Genomic DNA, 26,729 nt, shown 5'->3' with positions numbered 1-26,729 from the left:
GGCCTTGCCTTTGAATTGGGCAAATGTCTCATTGTTACTCCTGTCTCAAGGAGGGTCAGAATGTAGAGTAAGACCATTGCTTTTTAAAAAGGAAGAAAAACACGTATCAAAGAGCCTGTGTTCTTTTCTTTGGGGGATGGTGACCACTGACCTGACCTTTGCCCTGACCTCACTCTGCCCAGTTGCTTACGTATCCCTGTGCCTGTGCCACACTCTTCCTTCCATGAGCTGGAGGGTGCTGGTGGGAAGATGCATGCTAAGGAGGGACTCCCCGGTGGAAGGAGTGTTTATACCTTTACCTAAGTCTGGGCAGTATCTCCACCTTTTCACCCTCACTTACAATATTAATGAGACTTTTTCATTATAAATAAAATACATTTTCAGAGCCCGTTTATGAATATAATTCCATTTCTCAAGCTAATTTTCTGCCTGCCATTTACCCTGCTAGCGGGAGGGCTGACTTTCAACCACACATTAGGATGCAGAGCAAGCCCATGTGAACCAGCCTTCCTGTGTCTGTGTCCCTCTCGCCCTTGTCTCCTGGCAGAGCGACCTGGGAGGCTGCAATGGGGTCTCATCCATGGCCGTGATCAAAGATTACTATGCACTGAAGGAGAATGAAATCTGTGTGAGCCAAGGTGAGGTGGTCCAGGTCCTTGCCATCAACCAGCAGAACATGTGCCTGGTGTACCAGCCCGCCAGTGACCACTCCCCCGCCGCCGAGGGCTGGGTCCCAGGCAACATCCTGGCACCCCTCACCAAAGCCACAGCAGCCGCAGAAAATAGTGACGGGAGCATCAAGTAAGTGCCTCGTTGGCTTCCCCGGGAGAGGAGTATGTGGATTAAAAAAAAATTCAAAACAAAGAACACAAAAATGCAAACACACGGTAGGGAATTACTGCTGCTTATTCTTGACAGTCCCACCAGAACCAAGGTATGAGTGCTGGAACCACACGCAGCAGGGGGTGACCGGGCTGGAGTGTTCCGATTTTTTTTTTTTTTTTTTTTTTTGGTGGTGGTGGTAACAGTGATGGTGTTTCTTTCCTTTTCCTTTGTAATTTTCTGTTTGTTTGTTTTTTTTCTTTTCTCCCCCCCCTTGTTAAGAAAAGAACCCTACTGAAACCCTAGGTGACAAAAGGCATGCCTCCTGTTGCTCCATTTGACCCACCACAGGATTCACTGGACTGGACTTCTATTTATATTGTATTAAGTTACTGATATATATATATTTTTTTGTTTTTTTGATTGACACCAAAAAATTACCTTAGCACAAATGCCAGACCTGTATAGGTCAGAGGCCTGCTGCTTCTCCCAGGAGAGAGGGAACTTTTTGGTTGTCTATGGCAATTCCTCTGTACAGATTGTAACTTTTTTTTTTTTTTTTTTTTACTTTCCCCCTCCCCTGTCACTTTAATATATGTTCATGGTTATTTGTAAGATATTTCTTTTCCTTATTTTGGTTGCAAAGACCTTTCCAAACACATTCCTGTATAAAGTATTTTGCACTATTTAAAGAAACCCATATGGATGACGTCAGGCTGTGCAATATAATGGAGAGTCACAATGTTCATCATTGTACCTGTAATGTAACTAATAATTTTAAATGTACTATTTTAAATATGTAAAATAAATTTTCACCGCGAGCATGTTTTAATGAGGTTCAAGACTAGTGACCCTTTTTCCTCAGTGCACTATTCTGGGACTTCTAAATGTACAAACGATTCTTCTTCTTTTTTCTTTAAGAGTTGGTTGAATGCATTGGCAGTCCTTTCCTACACAAGAAGTGCCTTTGTGGCCAGAGGTCCAACCCTAGCCTTTCCTTCTAAGCAGCCCATGTGTGTTCTCTCTAACCTCTGAGGTGAGGGATGATGCAGGTCGCATGCTGTCCAGCGGGGCGACCTTGAGGTGCTGACGTAAGCCAGTGGCTAGTGTAAAAGGTGGTGGGCTGGCTTGTGGCCTCCACCGCTCTCCACGCTGTGCAGTCACCGGTGGCTGGGGTGGAGGAGCTCCCATGAGATATCTGAGTAGCAGTACCAACAGAGCTGCACCTCCTTGGAGCTTTCTCTAGCTCAGGGACAGAGACTGCTGACCCCACCCTGGCCTCCCTAGGTAACCGCAGGCCCGGCTGGAAATCAGCAGTGGCCCCTAAATGGCAACAGGCCTGATTCATTTTATCCTAAAGACAGTTGGTTTCAGTACCTTTTATGAAGCCTTGGATATAAAGGCCCTCAAAGCATTGAGGTTCTTATTAATCAATGGCTTACAGAGCTAGCTAACCCGTAATGAGTTGTGATCTAATTATCCAGGCACTCAGCACTTCTCCCTTGCATCTTTTGGTCACTTTTTCATACCTTCCATGGGAGGACTGGTAGGAAGGGTATCAGGCTGGGCAAAAGAGAGCAGGTTCAAATACCAGTTGGTCATTCGGTTCCTTGTCAGTGGCTCTTGCCCAAGGGTTGGTGGGAGTGGAGCCGAGCAATGGACTAAAAGTGGTTGTCACTATTTATCAGGGAAGGACACTCACCATACCCTCCCCAGGGCTGCTATGACCACAAGGGTCAGAGTTGGTTGTGATGCCTATGGGATAAATGTCACTGAAACCCTGTTTCCACATCAGTCCCCAGGCTTGTGGCCAAGAGATGGAAGCTCCCCAAACCATGATGACGCGTTCTTCTGGGAAGAAGAATACGAAATTGAGCGTGTCCTGCCACTTGTACTACTCTGAGTCTCCTTCTCAGTGTTACTTGTAGCATTTCTAGTTTCTCACCAATCATACTGAATGACCCCGAGGGTTGTGATAAACAAAGGAATGAACCCCCATGCTCACGCGCACACACACTGTGCTGGCTGCCCTAGGAGTCTTTTTCAGCAGGGACCTCCCTGACTCAAGATGTTCTCAGAATGAGCCAGGGACATGGCTTTGGGGGTAAAGATAAGGGATGAAAGTCTGCAGTTAAGAGTGATATTATCTGAGGTTCATTTCGGTGACCGTTCTCACTCAGAAACAACAGTTGGAGTGAGGAGCTGATATGCAAAGAATCCCAGGGAGCCTGCCTCTTTAGGAGGTACAAGAGAAGGTCTGGCCAAGAGATTCTTTTTTGCCTTTTGAAGGAGCCGCTTTCCAAAAAAAATTTGAGGACATGACTATTATCTCTCTTTCCTACTCAGAAAGTTGATTGCTAAACCTCCATGCTAGTGATAAATGTCTTGAGAACACCTTCCCCAGGTCATCCTAAAATCTGTGACTTTTATGGAGTTTTTGTGGAGGAGATGCTACTCATTTTGGAGAATCTCCCTTCCTCCTAAATCTCATAGGCCTCCCTCTGTCTCCCCTCTCTCCCTTAATGATGCTCTTTTCATTGAGCCCTGTCTGCATAGGCCTAAATTTGTTAAGGAGACACTGAAGGGAAGCCAGCCTCACTTACTCCAGACATGACTGAACTTCATCCAAACTCTGTGACCACACCTGAAACTGATGCTGCCTGCCCAGGGTCCCTGATGCTGTTTGAGACTTGGCTTTTGGTGTCTTTGAGTCCTAACATATGTGGAACTCAAGAGCTCTGCTCTGAGCCTCTCTTTCAGGTCTGTGAAGAAAGAGCTCCCAACCCTCTTGTGAGAAGGAAGAAGTTAAGATAGTGTGAAGGGACATTGCCACCCTCACCTCCCTGAGAGCACGCATTGGGTCTTCTCCCTACAGGAAAACTCTAGGACCTCCTAGTGGTTGTCAGACAGAGCCTTGTATTCACAAACATTGAGTGATGTGGAGAACATAGACCAAGAAACCCTTCATCCTGAGTCATCCAGATAAATGAGTGGTGCCCATGAGTTTATAAAGTCAAATGCCCTAGAACCTCCTATCTGTACTACGATGTTCGGGAGTGGCCACAGCCTAAATACAAATAATGAGGTGAAAACCTCAAAAGCATCCTTTGGGTCTTTATATCTGATCCCGGGAAAGTACTAATAGCTTATACACTATAGAATGTACTTCCCTTATCCTTCCTATTTTATCGCCCCCTCCCCACAGTCTTCTCCCATCCATCATACCCTTCAGGAAGGGAATTCCTGAGTCCTATAAGGCCTCATCAGTGTATGAAGACTTCCCTCGGTAGAGTTTAATCACTTAGTACTCAGACTTGCCTCAAATGCTACAACCAACCTTGTACATCTATTGGGAGGGGTCAAAGTTCATCCTCACTCATTTCCTGTTGGAGGTGAGATCTGCTGCCAGCCACCACAGGAGCTGATGTGCAGGTTCGGGGCCTCTGAAGCAGGGGCTTGATTGGAGCGCCTCACCTACTGACTCACTCAAGGGTGGTAAGCCCACCCACTGCCTCACTCTGCCCTGACCTGCCATTTTGATTGGTGCATTTTTTGGTACAACAGGAAGTCATGTTCATGGCATACTCTACGCATGAGAAAGCGGGCGGAAGTGGAGAACACGGGTAAAAATGAAGCCACAGGGTCTCGTAAACCCAAGGATATTCTGGGCAACAAAGTCTCTGTTAAAGTGAGTAAGGTGTTCTGTAGCTGTGTCCGACCTCTCATCTACTCCCACCCTGCAGCATTCTCACAAGGCAACTTGGGTGGATGGGGACCAGAGGGCAAGTAGTTTAGTAGGATTTTGCATGCGAGATCAATTTATTTTTTATTTTTTATTTCTCCTGGCAACTTCGATTCAAATAAGTAAGTATCTCTTTTTTTTTTCTTTTATACCTTCCTCCTTATACTGTGCAGATGTTTTGTAGCAAAATTATCTGCAGTATTATTTATTCTCTTAGAAATGCAAGATGTTTGACTCATATTAAAGTACTCAAAGCCACCCATTCAGTATCCTAGGTTTGAAAATACATGCAGGGTAAAGAGATTAGAGATGCTTTCCAAACCTCCAACCCTTTGAAGTCTGAGGTTTGGAATTTAAGGGCTACTGTGTCCTTGGTAAAGTTTCATTTCTTTTCCCCAGAATTCAGATGCCATCACCTTCAGGCCTATGCATGGGCAGAGAAGGGAGGCACATTGATGGAGCCCAAGTTATTGCTTTGTAACAATCCAATTGTTATAGTGAACTCACTGATTCTAAGCTTTGACAGACCCTTGTCCCCCATCTTGAAACGATGTGATCTGTTTTCTTTACATTGGGAGCTCAGAAAAGACATGGCTCTGGACAATGGAAATTAGACCACTGATGTTTAACATTGTTATAATGTGTGATTATCTACCTGAGTCCTCCTGAGCAAAATAAGAACAATCAAAACCCATTCTAATGTCCTTCTTGGGGAAAAGAAATTGTACTCTCTCCCTCACCCTCATCTGGGAAGTCCAACCTCACAGAAGACAACAGTTTAAATTCGACAGCACTCATGCTTCGTTTGGTTGCTTCCATCGCTATTTCCTATGAGATGAGCAGCTTACTCGATCCCAACCTCCTCTCCCTGAGAAGAGCATGCTGCCGCCCTAGGTGATCCGCACCCCACCTTAGCAGCACCTGCTTTTTCTCTGCCCGATTTCCCATTGTCCATGCTTCTTTCAAGTTCTCCCCAGCCTCTAGCCAAAGCTGCCTGTGTTCTAACCGTGTTCTCTTTCTTCCCCCTTCCTCATGCTGCCCATCAAGGAGACGAACAGTTCCGAGGAGTCAGAGTGTGATGATCTTGATCCTAATACTAGCATGGAGGTAGAAGCAGCTATTATTGTCCTCTTTCCTACAATGATTGTCTTTTTTGATGTGTTCTGTAACAGTGACCTTGCTAAAAGTGACCAGCCAGTCAAGGATACATTGTGATATTAGGGCATCTCTCGGTGTCCCATCCAACTTAGAGAAAACAGAACAAAACTTACTTCAGTTTGATTCTGGTAGAAAACTTTTCCTAGGTGCATTTTTTTTAAAACTTCTGGTTCTCTTGAATCCTTGCTTAGTATTTTCTTCTTTGGCAGATTTGGCTATGTGTAGAAAATATCCAACTTCGTAACTGGAAACTTAGAAAACATTTTTTTCATGGAAAATAGCATTATAAAGAGTGGTTGGTTCCCAGCTAAAGATAAGAACTCATTTGTTTTAGTTTCTCCTTCCTCCCTTTCCCCTCTTTTTTTCTTTCCCTTTTATGTTCTTTTTCTTCTGGGACTTATTCCTCCCTGAAGGCTCCAGTAAAATCATGGAGTAGGTATGGTTTGGGGGGAATGACCTGGCCCCTAGTCACTGTGTATAGCTGGCCAATGGCAAATGAGGAGTGACCGCAGCAACTCCAGAACCCCCACTTCCCTAGCCCCCAGGGCTCCTGGGCAGTGGCTGTTCCTGCCACGAAGGAAAAGAGCCCTGGGGGTCACCTCCCTCCTGTAGACCTAGCAGAGGCCTCTCTAGAGACAAGAAGGCTGAAACCTTGCCCGGGGGGATTGCCTTTCTCATACTCCAAGGTTACAAAGATGTGGAAGTGAAACCAGTACCTCCACCAACAAGAACATCCAGTCAACTTCCAGGTCCTTCTAGGTCAGGAACTCTTTGGGGTAATAGAAATAGGACTCTCACATGGCTTGCCACTGAATGACAAGCATCATAAATTTACAACACCTAGAGAATTGGAGCAAACTTGGCTTTCCTTGCCATTTTGCCCTTCAGAGTAAATTGAAATGCTTTTCTCCAAATCGGTACCCACATCCCCGATAATGGATAAAAGTTTAGAGATTTCTTCTGTGCACAAAATACAGAATATTTTCTTAAAACCTTTTCCTTTTTATAGCCCCACGCTTTTCACTTAACTAGATGGACCTTTATTATTCTTATTCTAATTTGACCTAATCCCAAAGAAAGCCACCACACCACATTATGACAACCACCGCAAAGCCCAAGGAAGACCATGTGGCTCCAGGAGGGCAAAGTCAGCGGTGGAAGGCACCAGTTGAGTTGAATCATGCCAGAGACCAGTGGCTGAAAGTGGGAGTTCTGCCAGCATAAAATAGTCCCCTATGGCTGTGGGTGTTGCCATGGAGCGAAATCTGGCAGGTGTGGGCCAGTGCAGGGCTCCCCTGTGGGAGGAGGTGGATATGGCATTCATAACCTCAATATATCTTAGAGAATGGGGAAGGCGGGGGAAACTTCTGGCTCTGCTTTCCTTGCATTTCGTAGGATAGGCACCAGCTCCTGGGAAACCCACAACTGCAAACCTGTAGATGCCTCATGGCACCTGTATCTCCAGACCTCAGCATTGCTGGCATGTACTGAAAATGTCATCTGCAAATACATGGAGGGAGAGGGAAAGCCAGGTATCTGTGTTCCACAAGGCAATTTGGGACGTTTTTCAGCTCTGGTGGACTAGGGGGAGAAGAGTGACTTTCCCACTCTGCTCTTTAAAGGAAGAATTGGGCACAGGGAGATGTGGGACCAGATGAGCAACATACACTGAGAAGGTTAACTGATGTACTCCGATGCTCCGTTCAACATTTTGATAAGCAAAAGCTTGCATGCGCACATGTCTTAGCCCTGCTTTGTGAATTGCACACGTTTCTAGGGTTCTTATTCAGCCAGGGCTTGCAGCCCTTTGCATGAGCTGTGTGAGATGGGTCCCAGGGAGTTGCTGTGGGTGCATAAGGAAAGGTGTTAGGATGTCAGTGCTGAACAGAAGAAAGCAGAAAACGGTGTCGATGCATGTCTGAAAAGTTATCAGATATAATCAGTTGAGGCAGAACTGGAACTCTTGAGGGGGCATGTGGTTGGAAGCTGCAAATATTCTGGTTAACCCAAGGTTTCTGTAGTAGGTGTGCCTGCAGCCCTTGTATATTCCATATGGATCCTTGTAGGTATCAGCAGGCTCTTCTGAACTGTGTTGCCATGTTGAAATTAACTCTGAGCACATAGCAGGTGCTGAGGGGAAGCAGGCATCTTGGCACTGCTAGTATTTTCAGACACAGATAAGAAATAAGATATAGAAAGGCAGCCTATTCAATATGAACTGAGAATTTTCTCAAGGGGTATGTAGGTAGCTCTTTATTGCAATGTCCATTGTAGAAGAAAATGGCCGGGGGTGCCTACTGAAAAGAGCTAAACCCTTAAAGATCGGGTTTGAGAAATAGGTGGGCTGGCCACCTCATAAAGGACTCCTGCTGTTAAACGGATAGCTTTGGGCATGATTACCAGGCCTAGCTTGGCCCCCAGGCTCACTCTTGTCTTTTGAACCTGATGACTGCAATAGGTGTTGTCTCATTGGGAGCATGTCCCTGTGCCCTGCTGAGCTGAACTGCAACTCCTGTGGCCTGTGCTGAGATCCCCTGGGCCTGGTCCCCCAGCTGACACCCCTGCCACATACCCTGTGCACTGCTCAATGTTAGATCTCCGAATGCTAAGTCCTGCCCTGCTGACTGCCCACCCTTGACCTGATACCAGCCCATTGATTCCAAGCCTAGCCGTGTGTAGGCTCTTATTTCCTGCCTCTGCACGAATATCACTTCCAGAGCATTCTGATTATCAATTGGTGGGTTGAAGGGTTCCTTTAAGGAGCAGTTTCCTGGGGTCTTTGCTTACACACCAGCTGCTTGCTCCCCTCAGGGCCCGCATATGTCCCAACATACTGTTTTAGGGAGATATATAGGCACATCCTTGAAAGCTAATTAAGAGGAAAATAAAGCACCTTGAATCCTAGGAATCTGATTTACAAAGCTTTCCGAGAATACCCAGTTATCTAAAGGGAGGCAATTCTGCTCTAATGTGTACATCCTTTTTCTTCCCCTGTAGAGACATGCCTGTGAATGTTCTCAAGTACAGACCCACCTCCCACTCCCAGCACCACAAGCCACACCACCAGCTACTTCAGGACTGGCTCTGGGTCTATGCGATCCCCTCGTGGCCACAACCCCCTTCCCTCCTGCTGATCCATGGGCACACCTCAGAGGGGACCGTTCTGAAACTGACACGGATCTGTGCACAGTTCAGCCTTCTTCTTTATCCTGCACTGATTACACTTCGGGGGTGGCAGTGGAGGGGGATATTCTATATGAGAGAAATGTCTCTGCATGGAAGAAGAGTCAAATCAGGCTGGAAATCAAACACTAGGTTCTCTTGGGAACGAGTGAATATTAGTTCATTTTTTCCGGTAGAGCTTAGACTGCTGATTGCCTTTTATTGACAATGTAGGCAGGCGTGATGGTGGGCTGGATGCCACATGCCCACCTGCCAGCTTCTCACCCTGCCCTGCCCAGGCTAGAGCCAGGGCTGGAGGCTCAAGGCTCAGAATCCCCCCTCTTAGCTGACACCCATCTCTGAGAAGCATGGATTTCTTCTGAGCTGTACTGGATTTCTCCCAGGACCCAGGCTAGGAAGGTTTCCACATCTGTGCCACGTCTGAAACGTGGTCTGAAGACTGTCAATGCTTGGGTTTTGGCATCTACCCTCCAACCCCAGCACTGCCACTTGCCCACAGCAGACACTGGAGTAGGAAGGCCTGACCCAACCTCCCAGTCCTGGGCCTCGGTCTTCAGCCCAGTTTTTATGTCAAGTCCAATTAATTAAATGCATCTGAATTGTTTTGTTAATGTCCAATACCACTTTTAGCAGAGATGGTCAATCCATCAGAGTAAGAGATTGTCATGATTCCAGAAAGACTGCATCTCTGCCCCAGCCATTTGACGCAGGGCCAGCCTCCCCCACAGCACAGGCTGCATGCGGTCAAGATGCCAGCCCCCGGGTACTTATGCCAGCCCCAACCGGGTGGAGGTCGGGGTGCTTGCTGTGTAAGAACCGGTTTGGGATCCTGTGGGAGAGAAGGCACTTGGAAAGGTGAAGCTAATTTGGAAGGAAATTTCCAATTAGGGTAAGACTCATAGACTCTCAGAGTTGATGGAAACTTGGAAAACTTTAGTTAACCCTATCCCCTTCATTTATTTACTCTTTATGGTGGTAAAATATACACGACATAAAATTCACCATTTTTACCTTTTTTAAGTGGCATTAAATGCTTTCACAGTGTTGTGCAGCCGTCACCATTATTCATTCCAGAGCTGTTTCATCATCCCAAACTGAAACTGTAGCCAGTAAACAATAACTCCCCTTTACTCTCCAGCCCTCCAGCCCCTTCCAAGACTTTGAGAAGAGGAAACTGAGGCAGAGGAAGTTGTAACTTCCTGTTCAAAAGTGAGCGGGTGCCCTGAAGGCAGTTTCTGGTTTTCCCTGGCCATTGTTCCCCCACCCAACACCATCCTGCTCCTCTCTTGGAGCCCCTCCCACCTCCAAGTCCAGGTAGGTTTTCATCTAAAACAGATTCTGGCAGACAAGAAGACGTGCCTTCCAGGGCCAGTTTTCCTCTGTGAATTTGTTATTTAACTTTCCAGCTCAACAGAGAGGAATATCTTTTCTGCCCATCCCAGCCCTCCAAGGCTGAAGTAGGACCTAGAAAAAAAATCACACAAAGGCAGTTATCACATGGAAAGAACACTGGAACGGGAGCCAGAAAACCTGGACTGCAGTCTGGGCCCTGTCAGCTAGGAGACATTGGGCCAGTCAGCCTTTCTGAGCCTCGGGGTTCTCTGTAGGAGGTCGCACAGCTCTGAGGGCACGGGTGTTTATGTAAGGGACATGAGCCCTTTGAGCCTTGTGCAGATCTAAGGTGTGATATCCAAAGACTTTGCTCTCCTCAACATCTGACTCTGACAACAGTGAGACCCCAACAGGAGAGAAAGTAGAAGATTCTGTGCTTTGCCCCTGAAACTTGCTTTGCAGGGGGTGTGGTGGGAATGGCCTGGGTACATTTCCTCCCGGGACCCAGCTGGAGTGTCCACTTCCGGCTCTGGGAAGGGCTTGAGTGGCCAGAGCTGAACTTTTCTTTCCCTCCCCAAACCCACAATTCCCCAGGCCCAGCTTCCACGTCTTCAAAGAGCTAGGCTGCTGCTTCCACCTCAGCCGCCTTGGCACTTTGTCCCAGATTCGGAGCTTCAAAATAACCTAACCAGACAGATTGAAGGAAACTTTTACACCCCTAGTCGGGTGACTGACCTCCTGGCATCACCAGTGTTTCTACCGGTGCCTGTTTCTGCATTTTATAAAAAGAAGTTTTTAATGAAAAGAACTCTTTGGAGAAAAAGTGAAGCATCACACGCCTCTTGTTTTATTTTTACAAAATATTTTCTTTGTAATAGACCTAATAGGTTGGGCCCGGAGACTGACTCTGCTTTGCCTAGCTCTGTTCTAACTCCACATGCAGATTGATTTATATTCTGCCACTGGGAGAAGGGCACTAAGCAGACTGGAGCTGGCGTTTCTCCCTCCCGGGAGGTTAATTACAAGATCTTCTACAGCCTTAGTCACATCTATCGTGCTTTCTGTTCCTTCCAACCGCCTGGTGAAGATTCGGTTTTCTTACCCTCCTAGAAGAAACAGGTTCAGAAAGGTCATGGTCATACAACCAGGAAAAAGGGCAGGTCTTGACTGTGGTGCTTTGAGATGCCAAGCGTGGCAGATGATAGGAAGTCTGCTCCCCAAGGGAGGCTCAGGCCCTCCTCTGTTGCATATTTTCTTGTTAGAGGAGAATTTCTTCCCCAACAACTTTTTAAATCCCTTGACAGTTGGGCTAATTATTTGGCCTCACCACACCCCTCTCCCAATGACTCAGGAGTCCAGACAGACATAAAAGCCAAGATAGAGGCCCGATTTCAAGGGCCGGAAACTGTCTGAATTGGTTTCTCAGACGAGCACAGTCACTCAGCACACCCTCACCCTCGTCTGCAGGCCTAGCCCATTTCATTTAGGTCATACACCAATGAGATTAGAAGGTGCCACTGACCCAGGAGAAGTCTCTCTCAGAGCCAGCTATCAGCGGGGCAGAGGTCACCACCTCCGTTGCCCACACCCCGTGCCTTCGAGGTCCACCTACTGGCTCACTCAACGTGTTTTCCTAATCAACTCAATATATCAAAAATCAGTTGACACAAGCCATCGCAGTGAGTACTACGGAGGGCCAAAGGATTATGTAAGATCTGGTCCCCTCCCGGTGCTTATCACCGTCACATGACGGAGGCACCTCTGATTAAACGCCTGCGTTATACAGCAGACTTTGAAACTTGCTCTAATGGAGTCATGGAGCCATTCATGTACTCATTCAGTGAATATTTAGACACCCACTCAGGCCCTGGGCTAATAACAGTGGCTACTGTTTATCAGCCTTTCCTATGTATCTGGCTCCGTGCTGAGTCCTTTCCTCCCAACAGCACCCTGACGTAGGTACTATTATCATTATTTTTGTTTTACAGGTGAGAGAGCACAGAGAGGTTAGTAACTTCCCCAAGGTTACGTATTCACAACCTGTCTCCCAGGATACCTGTGAGCGTGGCCATTGGCTTCACACGATGGCAGGGCGTGGGTTGGAGGGACTCATAGGATGGAAACAGTCTTGGAAAAAGATGAAGGGTCAGAAAAGGGCTTGAACAAAGGCCCAGAGGTATGAGAGTGCCTGGAACATTTTGAGAAGAGACTACGGTCTGGGTCGATGGGGTTTAGGTATGTGGGAAGCGTGGTGGGAGATAAAGCCTGGCAGGTGAGTTGAAACCAGACTCTGAAGGCCTCAGGGGACTTGCTAGGAAGCCTGGACTTAGTCCAGTGGACAGCGAGGGGCAGTCGAAGGTTGTTAGGCAGAGTCAGGGTGATTCGTTCTGGACTTTAGGAAGATCACTGGCACCTGACTGAGAACAGTGGGGACAGGCAGGCCCCTTGGAAGGCTGTTGCCATCGATCTAATGAAAGGTGGTAAATACCTGACCCTGACTGGTGGGACAGGGAGAGGAATGAGCTCTAGTGAAAGGCAAAGGAGGAGCAGTGGGGGAAGCAGAAATGACAGCGGCTGAGTGCAGCTGGGGATGTCAGGGAAGGAGCATCGGGCGTGGGAATTCCCACAAATCAACCTTCCACTCTCCCGTGTCCTCGGAACACACTGTAACCTGTTGTGGGTCCACAGACTCTGGGAGGGTGTTTCACTCAATAAAAGAAGCTTAGGGGGTAGGGGTATGATCAAGGTCAAATCATTGAGGGAGGAGACCTCAGAACATTCATCTATAAAGACTTTGAATATTCAAAGTCAAGATCTTGGCTTCCAAGCTGCAAACGTGTCTTATAGAAGGGAAGTGATCACACCGCCACTGCACCATCCCACCCTGCAACCCCAGTCATGTCTTGACAGACTTCTCTGTGGCTGACAGCCCCGGGAGACCGATGCATGCCCAGCAGTAAACCCCCTTTCCGTTCCTTTCCCCTCTACTGTTTTGTGGGACAGGCGATAGATTTTTTTTTTCATTATTCTATTAAAGTCATATTTTTATCCTTTTTATTTTTGAGAACACAATAAATGTTCTTTAAGCAAAACACCGAGGAGGAATAGGAGAGGGGTTTGGACTAGAAGTCCCCGTGAAACAATGTGCTCCACACATGGACATTCACAGCTCTACGCAGCAGTTAGCGCTTATATACGTTCTTCCCAGGAACACATGGAACTTTTTATGAAATTTGACCATGTACCACTCATAAAGCAAATCCCATCAAAAATCAAGGAATCAGTATTGTATAGACCAAAATTCTCCAACCACAATGCAATTAAGTTAGAAATCAGCAAGAAGATAATTTTTTTAAACCTCATACATTTGTAAATTTTAAAACAATGCTATTACAATTGGGTCAAAGACAAAAATGGTTGAAGAAAAATACTTAGAGCTAAATGATATTGAAAATACTTGGGAGGTACAGAACTAGTTCAAAGAGAGAATTCTATTGCTGTTCAGGATTGTGTTGCGTTTATGTATTTTTTTTTTTTTTTTACTGCAATTTATTTTATGTCCTCTTAAGAGATGAGCAGAGGTAGGAATATTTTCTAAATTTTTAGAGAAATGTTTTCTAAAAAATTAGAAAATCGTGTCTGGTTTGGCCAGATTGGAAACATGAAGGGTTAAACCTCCAAACCAGAAATCATACCTTAATTTTTAGAAAGTGTTTTTCTGGTATCTGTTCATTTTATTGCCAAATCTCATAATCTAAGATCCCTTAGATCTTAGATGTCCTTCCTCCTCTGAACACAGATTCATATGACACAAGCATAAAGAGAAAAGGAAGGAGAGGCAGAAATGTTTTATTCAAGGTAGCTCTGAGTTGAGTTCAGGACATTTGGTTTGAGTTTCGTTTGACCATTTTTATTCCCTCAGCGCTCTCGATACGTAGTTTTGAACTGTGTTTTGTGACAGGTGATGAGGGATCTAGAAAAAAACAGGTATTTTTCTTCTGGAGTCAGTTGACACCTGCTTTTCTAGGCAGATGAGATTTCACCCTCACTCTCAGGTCTTGACGTCAGAATCTTGGACACTGACTGGCAAGGAAAAATAGACTCCAGATTTCCTCAGAGCTCAGCGTGTTATTCATTGCTGGTTGATTTCGCTTGTGGTTCTTTCCTGTTACCTCACTGCCCTGCCGTTTTGAAGAAAAATCAAGAAAATGAATGGAATTCTCTCCGGAAGGAAGAAATTGGGTTGCCGATGGACCGCGTCGTGGTGGTTCTAGGAGGACGCACTACCACCTGCCGCCCTCTGCTGTTCAAATAAAACCAGGCTCCCCAGCAGTTCTTTCCCACCCGGCCTGTACCAGCCTCCTCCTCCTCCTGCACTTGGGTCTCCCAGAGAGAAAGCGCGTGACGTTTATGTAAATGTCTTCTTCCCTCCACGGCCACTTCCATTTTAGATTCCAGATGTCTCCTCCTGCCCAGCCACCACTTTACATGGCCCCTAGACTGTTTCTAAGGAAGGAAAATGTTAGGATTTAGGAAATAGGTGCCTCTTATGATTAACCCTTCGGGTCCCAGACTGATGCCTCAGGTCCCTGACCACACCACCGGTGATCATAAGACAAGGTGGTCAGGAGACCTTAATTCTAGCCTACTCATTGAGTGGCCGCAGTTAACTTGATTTAACAAATTTTACTTGATCTTTTGCTGTGTGCAAGGTGCTATGTTAAGCAACATGACAAACAGTACATAAAACAGATGAACAGGTTACTATCTTCGAAGGGTTCACAAGTCTGGTGGGGCAATGAACATGCAGGGAAGATGTGTTGCTAGATGGCAGCACGTGATCAGAGCCATAGACAGCAGCCTCTGGAAGAGCAGAGAGGAGAAGAAGATCACTGTTGGCTAAATCTCAGACCCTGACTGACCAATGAGATTCCAGAACAAGTCAAGTTCCAGATTAATGGAAATCGGAAAACACTCCAAGTTCACAGCAAGGCATTTTCTCGACTCTCCTCCCCCAAATTAGGACCCCACCATTTCACATTTTCATTGCTTCAACAAATATCAACGGAGCACTTAGGTGCTAGGTATTACGCTAGGCTCTGAGGCAATGACAATGAAATGAAACATGGCCCTTGCCTGCATGGGCCTTGTAGTCCATAGGGAGCCAAAGGCAAATACAAGATACAGTGTGAGAAGGTTGGCATGACTCTTCTCCAGTCCATACTCTGATTTGCTTCAAAACAGAGAAAAAATATGAGGGAGGAATCTCCTATGGGCATAATCCAGAGTCACAGTTAGAAAAACATAGGTATGGACTTTTTCCAGGCTCTTGGTCCTTGCTGGAGGAGTTTGCAGAGGAGGACTGGGTAGAGATGAGATGTAGAGCAAGGATGGGGATTAAAGGTCAGGAGGCAGGCCTTTGACATCGATGACAAAGTCTCGCGATGCTTTTCCCCAGACCTTGCCTCTGCACTGGCACTGAGGTGGGAAGAGCTCTGGGGGCCAGTCCCCCCGTCACTGTCTCCGTAAGGCTGCACTTACTTCCCTGTTGCCTCTGGAAATGGGAATAAGTAACCGCTGCTCAGCACCTCTTCCCAGGGCTTTAGAGGGGCAAGTGAAGGAGTTTGTGAGTAGTCTATGACAGCCATGCGAGGTTAAACAAATCAGTGATGGTATTACCATTGTCAGCAACACCTAGGCCAGCCAAGAGGCAGCGACATGAAGACGGGTGCCTTCCACAAGCCGCCTCCAGAGAGAGAAGCTGCGGTTAAGCCGTATCAGCAGCCTTTCTCTCCGAACTCCGCACTAAGGTCTACACGGAAGCTTAGGAAGATTTTCTTTTTAAATGGTGCCTGTGTTTAACAATATACTTAACATGATTGGGGTTGTGACCAGAAAGAAGAATAAGGTAAGAAATTCTCTAAGCAGCCGTTTGGGATGTTTATAGAAGTACTGCCACAGTGCAGGTTTATGAAACCCCACTTCAATGTTTATAATGTAGGAAACTGCCATTTGTCTCTTCCATTTGTCATCTTTCTCCTCTCTGTGTCTCCTGGCATGGAATAGATGTCTTGCTCCCTTGTGGATTCCCATCAAGATGGGAAATACAGGCCATCGAACAAAGCTGGCAGCATTCCCAAATCTTTTTTACCCTGGAGTCCTTATGATTGAGTGGGGGTAGGACGAGAGAGAGGGCAGTGCTCCACGTTTGCTGGAGGCTGGCTATTGCCATCAGCCAGGCTCCCTCCTGGACACTGTGAGCCATTTAATTCCATCTTTCCCACTAGACCATTGGCCCAGTGAGGGCAGGCCACCACCACCTAACGAAGGGTCAGCTCAGTAAATCTTCATGAAATAGATTGAGCCCTTCAGTCAAACAACTTTCCAGGTGGGCATTATTGTCCCCAATTTACAGATAAAACCAAGGCCTCAGGTGCTTGGGAATGTTGTTCAAGGCAAGGGAGTATGTCAGCTTAGGGTCTGGATACTATGTACTCTGTCTGCTGCCAGAGTTTACAGTCCCTCCTGCAACCCACACTCTTACGACCCTCCTCTCTCAGAGGCCATGGATTTCATTGTTTTTTAATCATTTTCCAAAACGTTTGCATTCCATTGTGTTTGCAAATAGACTCTATTCAAATAGTATTATATCCAGGAGTAATTATGTTGTAGATCTTTTGGTCCTACTTCCAGATTCTGTGTATGAATCAGTCCTAAATTCATTGGAGAGCTGAAATGTGGACATAGGTCAAATTCTCATTCAACCAACATGTATTAAATGCCCATTACATGGCAGACCGGGGGCTAGAGGCCTGAGGTACAAAGATGAATAACAAATGGTTCCTGTCTTGGAAGAACTTACGGTCTAATAGCTCTAAGTGAACCATTTTTTCCTTAAAAAAAATATTACAAAAGTGGAACATACTGACTGCAGAATATTTGGAAAGCCCAGGTAAGAAGAAAAAGAAAAAAAAATCACCATTGTGCAGATGTTTTGTAAATCCTGAGGTCAGGGCCTATGTCTTAGCATCTCTGTATCCACAAAATCTTACACCAGCCTCAAGAAGCAACGTTTTTTGAATGGGTGGATGGCCACCCTTCATCTCATCACCCCAAGAAAACCACTATTAACGTTTAGGAAATATTCCTAGTTTCCTTTTCTTTGACTGTGAAATGACTGGTTCGATGTCATTCTCCCACCTCATCTAAGTCAGGTGGACCAATTTATGGCCTCCTTAGCGCCCCCTACAAGTGATGCTGGACTGCCCACCGTGTGTACTGGTAGTTTAGTTAATTTTTCAACTGGAGCAACTCTTTACACTTCTCTGCCTACCATGGCCCAGGGCCTCTTCACATAGAGGCAGTTTCTAAGGTGTGGGAAAAGCAGTCGCTTTTACCAAATGCCCATGCATCCTCCACACCCACCCCCAGAAAAGACTCAGGGGCAGGAAGTTGGTTTACCTGAGATCAGTTCCCTTGGATGGAGGGGAACTTTCAGCAGCTTTCCTCAACAGGCTGCATGTTGATTCACCTGAGGCAGCTTTTAAAACTGCTGATCCTAACCCCACTTCACACCAATTAAAACAGGATTTCTAGGCATGAGGCCCAGGCACTGGGTTTTTTGTGTTTTTTGTTTTTGTTTTGCGGTACGTGGGCCTCTCACTGTTGTGGCCTCTCCCTTTGCGGAGCACACGCTCCGGACGCGCAGGCTCAGCGGCCCAGCCGCTCTGCGGCATGTGGGATCTTCCCAGACCGGGGCACGAACCCATGTTCCCTGCATCGGCAGGCGGACTCTCAACCACTGTGCCACCAGGGAAGCCCTTTTTGTGTGTTTTTAAAGCCACCTGGGTCAAGGATTGAAAACTGTTGATTTAAAAGAAGGCTGGGCAGTGGTGTGAGTGGCCTTTGGAGACTAGTATAGGGCATCGTGATGGTCAGTCTTGAGACAGCCCCAGGACTTGGCGTTCCAAGAGTTTTCTGCAGCCTGCTTCGTGAAAAACCTGGGTGGTAGATGCAGGCAATCGGTTTGCAGAGGGGAACTCAGAGGAGGAAATAATATCTTTTTTCAAAGGGCTCGTATGGATGCCTGTGTCAGGTAAAACCACACAGAAGCCAAGTTCACCTATGACTTGGGTAAATTGGGGAGATAAGTGTGACTGCCCCAACAGACAATTTGCAAGGCATATGAGCCTCCTAGCTTCATTATGAAGGAAAGAAGAATTTTGCAAGATAAATTGTTAGAGATAAGCCCCTGCAACAATAGGCCTCTTAGCAGAAGGGAGATGATTAGACTTAGATAATTTATTTAAATAGTCATTGAATACTTGTTATTTGTCAAGCATTGTGTGACATACAGTATTTCATTTAATCTTCATAATAACACTTTGTACTAGGTATTATTTATCACCATGTTACAGTGAAGGAAAGTGATGATAGGAAGTTTTTAAAAACGAGGTAAAATCACATTAAGCAAAAGAGGTAAGACCCAGCCTCTCCTACCGGGAAGCCCAGATTTTGTTCACCCCACCCAGCTTTATGACCCAGACTGTAGGATTAGAGGTAATACAAAAGATAGGAGAAAAGCCAAGGCAACATCTTCTCAAGAAGGGGTAATGGCCAGTCGACTGGAAGGTTTTCCCTTCTGTAAGATCCATGGTGTCACAAAGAAGACATTGTAGTGTGCAGAGGGCTCCAGCACGGCCTCTACCAACCGGCCACGTGACCAGATAGGTCACTAGGGCAGCCCAAGTCTCTGTTTCCTCAACCATGCAGCCAAAAGGGCTGTGCAGTGCTTCTCAAGTTGCCCGGTGGAGGCCTGGGCTACAGGAGCAGTTCAGGGGTGCAGGATGGACAGCTGGGACTTTCCTCTTCCCCCTTCAACCAGACAAGCTCTGCATTTAGCTGCTGGAAGGAAACCACTGGGCTGGTTAATGTCCATGACTCTTCCAGTTTAATAGATGTCAGTTGCTCTGTTTTTGAAAATTCCCGATGCTGGGAAGAATCAGTGCCATCACGATGCTTGAGTGCATATTGAGGTGGGGGAGAATGGGTTTTTATGCACATGGCAGGGGAGGAAGAGCAAGTGAGGTGACGGAGGATAACAAGGCCAGCTGTGGCCAGCCCAGCTCTGCAGTCACAGTAAACCTGCCTGGGGCCCAGGCTGCCCAGAGGGAATGTGAACAGTCAGAGGAGATGGGAAACTAAACCAGGTGCCCTTGTTGTTACTGCAATAGTGATGCAGTCACAAGCCACAGGAGCTGGGCTCCACGCTTCTCGCCCCAAACTGTGCTTTCTTTTTACGCACTAGGATAGAAGTCTCCCATTCTCTTTTAGTAGTTTAGGATTTAAGCAATTTTCTGTTTCTTTGTGTTTTTCAGATCTTAAATCCAAATTTCATCCAAGAAGGTGAGTTAAAAAGTGACAGAATTGAGTACGTGGCGATTGGCTAAATAAATTATGGCAAATCCAGCACTGAGGTAGCACCTTTAAACAATGGTGATATAGTTCTCTACTTACGGACAAGGAAAATGTTTAGGATACGCTGTTAGGGTGAAAAAGACCACACCTTGTAATGTGTATAATGGGATCCACTTTTTGTAAGAAAATATGTGTTTATATAAAGTCTAAAAGGATATATACCAGACTGTTCACAGTAACCCCTGTGTGATGTCACCATGGAGCTTTTTCTTCTCTTTTTTAATCTATATTTCCTAATTTAATCTAAAATAAACATTTATTACCTTAAAAATACTTTTTCATGGCACACAGGTGACTCTACAGAGTTAAGCTGAAGGTTATTTGAATTGTTACACAACATGGGTGGGGAATGAGAGGGTTGTGTTATAAAATAGCTGTTTTATTCTGTCTGTTCTGAATGATGCAAATTTATGTCGATGTTGATTTGACCACAGTGGCGCCAGAATTCCTTGTGCCCTTAGTGGATGTGACCTGCTTGCTTGGGGACACAGTGACACTGCAGTGCAAAGTCTGTGGGCGGCCAAAGCCCACCATCACCTGGAAGGGTCCAGACCAGAACATCCTTGACACTGACAACAGCTCAGCTACGTACACGGTCTCCTCCTGGTAAGCTAACGTCCCCACGTCAGCAACCCCAGCACCTCAGTGCAGTACCCGGAGGCTAAGTCTGGCACGTAGCTCCTGTTCTGGTTACTTGGTCTCTCAAGAGAAGAGCTGCCCTGGAGCCTGTTCTAGCACGGAAACTTTGTGCTCCCTCGGAATCCTGTGAAACAGTGGTATACTCAATTCCGTCATTAGCTAAAGAACAATTTTCTTAGAAGAAACAAAAATGACTTACTCCAAAGTGTGCAATAGAAAACAGAAAATCCAGCCACTAGCATGCTTCTCACAAAGACTATTTAACAAATTTGGTTGACTGCCTCCCAATTATTCTGTTAATATTTGTTGCGGCTAATTAAGAACTTTCTTGCACAGTACTGCTTACAGAGGAAAGCCCTAAGGAGCCCTAGATGCTTAAGAAACATTTATGGAAGAAACAGCTAGGATCAAGACACTTCATCCTTTAACTTAATGTTTTTGCATGTGAAATGGTATTCCCAGCAGAGACTCCCTGGCCAGGTCCTGAACTATCAGTGGACCCAGGGAGCTTTAGCGTGAGAGTCAGCGCATGGTGAGGCTCATGAAGATCACCAGGTTTTGTCGTGACCAGTGGGGAGGGAGTGGGGCTGACTGTGACCTCTGCATTTAACCCTTTCAGAGCAGTTCTTCCCCTTGATGTCCTGGACCCCAGGCTGGGACTACTGGGAAAGTTATTTAGTAGAGGAATTTGCCTTTGCTTACGTCACTTAATTATTTTGAGTGTCCCACATGTAGAACGTGAAATACTTGAACATTTCATTCTCTTTCCATTTTCTTGTACCACTTGTTATTGATTGTGGACTGAAAATGTTTTAGGACCAAGTTGCTAGGTGGCAACGACACTAGTGATATTGAGGACCAGTATTTGCAGAGGACTTTATATATTTCAAACCACGTTCTGATCCTTATCCCATTTTACTCCTCTACTAAGCCTCATTTACAACCAACTTGAGAGAATTTTCTCCCTCTGTATGGCATTGGGGAGATGGAGAGGCAGGGTGCTCACCCAAGTGTATAAGAAGGTAACAGAACAGGGACTAGACCTCGGTCCTAAGGACTCAGCTCAGCACCCCTTATACTTTTATAGTCACTTGTCTCATTACTGGAGTCTGAAGGGCATCCTTTTCGTGTCCCTAGTGATTCCGGGGAAATCACCCTGAAAATCTGCAATCTGATGCCCCAAGACAGTGGTATTTATACCTGCATAGCAGCAAATGACCACGGCACCACATCAACGTCTGCTACCGTTAAAGTGCAAGGTACAGTCTCTTTGATAGTCAAACATTTTTTGTGCTTTCTTTTTAATATTCATTTTCTAATTCTGGTAAAATACACATAACAGAAAATTTACCGTCTTCACCAATTTCAGGTGTACAGTTCAGTAGTGTCACGTACATTCACACTGTTGTGTAATCCATCTCTGGAACGCTTTTCATCTTGCAAAGCTGAAACTCTACACCCGTTAAACAACGACTCTCCATTCCTCCCCACCCCCGGCTCCTGGCAACCACCATTCTACTTTCTGTCTCTATGAGTTTGTTAGTCAAACATTTTAACTGGACATTACAAGGGATCCCTGAGACCTGGGAAAGAAGAGGTACATTGTGAAAGTTCCAAAGCAAAGTTCCAGCAAATGGGAACAGAAAGAATCTTTGATAAGAGCCCTACTGTACACCTCCTAAAGCCTAGTTCTCTGCCCAAGCTTTCTCTCCAGTGTGCAGCATTTAGTCTGAGGAAGAACTTCTGACAACAAGGTGTATCTCCCAGCTCTCCCTCGGGCCTAGGGAAAGGTGTGCCACTCGGTGGAGAAGGTCATAGGAAACATTTGAGACACGGGTTAGGTGTCAACATTCCCTAGGTGACTTTCAGCCTTGGTGTAAAATGCCAAGTTCTGCAGAAATAGCCTTTGATCCTAATTTCTGTCCCCATAGGTGTTCCAGCGGCCCCTAACCGCCCCATTGCCCAGGAGAGAAGCTGCACCTCCGTGATTCTCCGCTGGCTGCCCCCATCCAGCACGGGAAACTGCACTATTTCTGGTTACACCGTGGAGTACAGAGAGGAAGGTGCGTGTCTCCTCCTGCTCTTCTTTTTCTATTTTCTCTTTCTCTTAAGGAGGGCCTTCAGAATCATAAAACTCTTTGCCTCTATGCCTTTCATCAGCTATTCCTTCTCGTGTCTTCCAACTCAGCACAAAGGCCTCAGTGCCAGGCTACAACCACCTTTGATCTCAAACACCGAGCAGGGTTTTTTGCCAGAATGATAATGACTCATGGCAGGTTGCAAAGTACCTTCACGTGCACTTCGCTACTTAACCAGCCCGATCACCCAGACAGGGACCATCGGGCCCATTTTACAGATGAGGAGGCTAAAGCTTAAAGAAAGTTAAGAAACACAAGGCTGGAGTTCATAGGAGGCAGAGCTGGCACGAGAACCCAGGTCTCTAGTTTGCTAATCTGTGATCTTTCTCCCAGAGAAGTAACTAGGATGGCAAAAGCAGAGCTCTACCCCACCTCCACCCGCCAACTTTGCCCCCAGACAAACTTTAGAGACCGCTATATATATATATATATATGATGACTTTTCAAATTGTTCAGTTTTTAAATTTGTTACATTTACACGCTAAGGCTGCATACATTTCCTTAGCAGTTAGAAACAACTATTATCAAGAAGAATTAGTTGAAATGAGAAGCTGCCAGGTAGCTCCAATTGTTAATAACACCTCTCTGAACCGCGTGATGAGTCACATGCCTGAACTGAAAGCAACTGTTTGCACCTGGAACCAGAATCCTCTGTTTTACTCTCTGTTACTCTTCTTATTTTAACCCTTCTTTCTTCTCTTAAACAGGCCCTCTGCAGTTATAAAGCTATTTATGTTTGCCTCTTTCTTTAGCTGTTCGCTGTGTCTCTCAACGCAGCACAAAGGTATCGATCGATGCTAGGTGAGAGACATATCTCTCCAAGCCTGTATTTCCCTTAGCATTATTCAGGTCATAGTTCATAAGATGAACTAAGTTCTCTTGGGAAAGTTATTTAATCATTCTGAGCCTTGGTTTCTTTATCTGTAAAGTGAGATTAATCCTCCCAACCTCATAGGATTTCTGAGGATTTAAGTGAGAAGGTTAAATGAGAGAATTATGGGAAGACTCCTTCTGCAATATTTTACATGTACCTAATGCTCCATACATGTTCATTTCCTTTCTGTTTCAGTTTCCAAATGCATATTTTCTCTCACTTTGTTATTAATTTACAATATACTTTTCTGGCCTTACTTAAAATGTGTCGTGTGCTTCTGTAAATTCTGCATGCTCTATGTCTTTTCACTCTCCCATGTGCCCATTTGAAAATGAACAGACTCTACAGGCTTGCTGCTTGCACCGCTCTCATGAAGTGTTCTGTCTTTTAGGAAATTGAACCCAAACCTGCCACAAGTTAGCCCACAGGCTCTCAAGGCCCGAGGCAGTGACCACAACAGGTCCCTTGAATGGAATGTGTCACTTTTCCTTTCTTTGTTTGCTGAAGGTCTTTGAAACAATGTGCCTCTGGCCTTTCCTCTTTCCTTCTCCTCGGAAATTGTGCCCTAGGTTCCCAGGCCTGGCAGCAGTCGGTAGCTTCGACCTTGGACACTTACCTTGTCATTGAGGACCTCAGTCCTGGGAGTCCTTATCAGTTCAGAGTCAGTGCCAGTAACCCCTGGGGGATCAGCCTTCCCAGCGAGCCCTCAGAGTTCGTGCGACTTCCAGAATACGGTGAGTTCCAGCCATGCCCAGTACCCCAGGCGATAGAGACAAGACACCTGGCTGACTGTCACATACTCACTGGCACTGGCTGCCCACTGGCATGTCACTGCCCACTGGCAGTGTCAATAGGCCACTGAGCTAGAGGTGACCTGGATTTGCTTGTCGGCTTCTGCCAAGTAGCATTTCAGAGGCCTCACGAAGAGTGTTTCCGTAAAGTACGGGGCTCAAGTTAGAGCTGCCACCCATGTCTACCCTGGGCCTGCCAGGTTCCCAGGCACCTGTGTGTGTCTCCAGGAACCAAGAGGGGCAGGCAGGGGCCGTGCGTCACATAGATGCTATGAACCCTCTTCTGAGACGGGAACACCGAGCCATCTCTTCCCTGGGAACCCCTGCCGGCCTAAGTGTACCTCAGCCCCACTCACCAATTTAAAACGGGGAGAGGAAAGCAACCTGCCTGAAGGATTTGAGTCAAAATGAGTGTTCAATAGTTTCTCCACCCCCAACCCTCCCAGAATGTCTTGTTTCAACATGGATATGTTTTTACGTAGATGTGTTGAATAACTAAGATACTCATTTAACTAGCTGCACATGAGTATTTTACAAACATCGTTCTTATTTTGCCCCCCTATTCATTATCTCATCAAGCCACCTTGGCCCCTGGGACATTTTGTAAGAGGAAACTTGTTAACCTAAAGAAATCTCCAAATAGCAAGGTTTTGGGCAGTGCAGGGCAGTGGACTGTGTATGTTGGGGCAGGGAGAGGAGGTCACTGTAGTTAAAAGACAGTGAACCTGCATCTTTGGGTTAAAGGCACCCTGGAGTCTCAAGAGGAGCTGTGAACCCTCTAGGGCCCCGGGCTGCAGCCCCGCCCCCGTGGTTAGCTCCGGAAATGCTCTCCAGGCCTCTCCCCACTGCCAGCCGGGTCAGCTCTGCTCCCAGGGGCCTGTGACTCACTGGGAAACCTTGGCCCCAGTTCTCTATTTCCTGAGAACTCAATATGGGTAAGCCATGTCCAGGCTCAGCCCAGCTGTGCTCTGGGCAGCCTGAGGTGACCGGGGTCAAAAGAGACGTGCTGCAGCCTTGACTACTCTTCTCCCAGGCCACTGCCTAAATCCGGCCCAGGGATGACCGCTGCTTCTGTTTTGCTTCTTTTTGTGAGCCTTGCTCCCCAGCAGTCAACGCAGATAGATATTGGTGTGCGTGCTTGTGTGTGTGTGTGTGTGTGCGTGTGCATGTGCGTGTGTGTGTAAATCATTGCCAAGGAATTAATGCAGCATACAAGGTAATACCACCGAAGATTTGGGGTTAGGCTAAATCACTCAATACACCAGATAAGCTCATTAATGCTGAGAACAAAGGAGTGAGAGCAGTTTTTAGAATGTTTTGAGCACGTTTGTTTCCTTTTCTCCTTGGCCATATAACTCTTCCCCTTTCCTCTCTGCTGCAACCTCCCCACAGCCCTGATTCTCACTGGCTTTTCTAGGCCTTTCAAAGTGTTTTTCTTTCTCCCTTTTAATTATTTCTAGCAGATTTCTATTTGACAACATCCAGAAGTTACATTTCTGATTGTTCAGAGTTTTCCCTTCGTTTATGGAGATGGTACAGGGAGTCTGACTCTGTCATGTCAGTTTCCCCTTGGATAATATTTTTTTAAGATAACATTTCAGAGAATTGTGGCATTTTCCCACTGAGTTAGATTCCATATTTGGTCATGAGAATTGCTTTTGGGGTGATGCTGGAGCTTTTCTGTTAACCTTTTCGTTATTCTTATATGGCTTTCTCAATATTATAAATGGATTCTTTCTCTTCCAAAGATGCTGCTGCTGATGGTGCCACCATTTCTTGGAAGGAAAATTTTGATTCCGCTTATATGGAGCTGAATGAAATTGGAAGGTAATAACCCAGTTTTCTGTTCCTTTATTCATGAACACTTAAAAACATCACATGATAATAACGACTTCTTGATCTGTGTTTCTTTCACTAAGTGCATTTTCTCTATACTAAGAAAAAACTAGAATATTTGTGTGTATTTTCTATGGTTCTTTTTCTAACTGCTTACATTAAAGTTCTCAGCCTTTCTACTTTTCTAATATAAGAATTTAAGGCTCAGTCTTTTCTTCAAAGTACTATTTTAGCTAAATCCTGAGTTCTGATATGTGGCATTTTCATTATTCAGTTCTAGATATTTTTCCTTCAACTATGATTCATTTCTTTGACCCAACTGTAGAACTGTTTTAAAATTTCCAAATGTATGAGATTTTTAAAAATTGCCTTCTTACTACTGATTTCTAAGTTAATTGCTTTGTGGTTGGAGAATTTGGTCTATATGATACTGATTCCTTGATTTTTGTTGGGACTTGCTTTGTGAGTAGTATATGGTCAATTTTCATAAGAAGTTCCATGTGTTCTTGAGAAGAACGTAAGCACTAATTGTTGGATACAGGTCTCTCTCTCTCTGTGTCTCTCTTTTGGTTAGAAAAATGTGTCCTCAAAAATGAAAAGGACAGAAATGTGGCTTTTAACAGAATAGTGAAAAATAATGTACCACCTGTCTCATGGAATCGTTGATGGGAAGGTTTTACATGCCTGTGATGTATTGGTCTCCAGGAGGTCTAGGTGAGAGAATGTGGGTAGATCTT

General features: G+C 45.8%; 1 protein-coding gene across 23 annotated transcripts in view; it reads left to right on the top strand.

Annotated features, from left to right (window-relative positions):
• Nucleotides 1–26,729, top strand: part of KALRN (kalirin RhoGEF kinase) — a 654,958-nt gene that overhangs the window by 617,468 nt on the left and 10,761 nt on the right. For 11 of the 23 annotated variants that reach the window (XM_067034412.1, XM_067034411.1, XM_067034409.1 and 8 more), the window contains 9 exons: nucleotides 548–801; nucleotides 4,387–4,510; nucleotides 5,612–5,671; nucleotides 19,615–19,642; nucleotides 20,149–20,320; nucleotides 21,491–21,612; nucleotides 22,285–22,416; nucleotides 23,935–24,099; nucleotides 25,905–25,983. In XM_067034412.1, the coding sequence (XP_066890513.1) occupies nucleotides 548–801; nucleotides 4,387–4,510; nucleotides 5,612–5,671; nucleotides 19,615–19,642; nucleotides 20,149–20,320; nucleotides 21,491–21,612; nucleotides 22,285–22,416; nucleotides 23,935–24,099; nucleotides 25,905–25,983 (1,136 nt within the window). Of the gene's footprint in view, nucleotides 1–547; nucleotides 806–1,104; nucleotides 1,644–4,386; nucleotides 4,511–5,611; nucleotides 5,672–19,614; nucleotides 19,643–20,148; nucleotides 20,321–21,490; nucleotides 21,613–22,284; nucleotides 22,417–23,934; nucleotides 24,100–25,904; nucleotides 25,984–26,729 lie in introns of those variants that run through there. The other 12 variants (XM_067034422.1, XM_067034417.1, XM_067034426.1 and 9 more) reach the window with 3 other exon arrangements.

The sequence above is a fragment of the Kogia breviceps genome, chromosome 5 (genome assembly GCF_026419965.1).
Source record: "Kogia breviceps isolate mKogBre1 chromosome 5, mKogBre1 haplotype 1, whole genome shotgun sequence".
Lineage (NCBI taxonomy): Eukaryota > Metazoa > Chordata > Mammalia > Artiodactyla > Physeteridae > Kogia > Kogia breviceps.
Note: the sequence above shows the minus strand (reverse complement) of the source record. Positions and strands in the feature narration are given on the sequence as shown.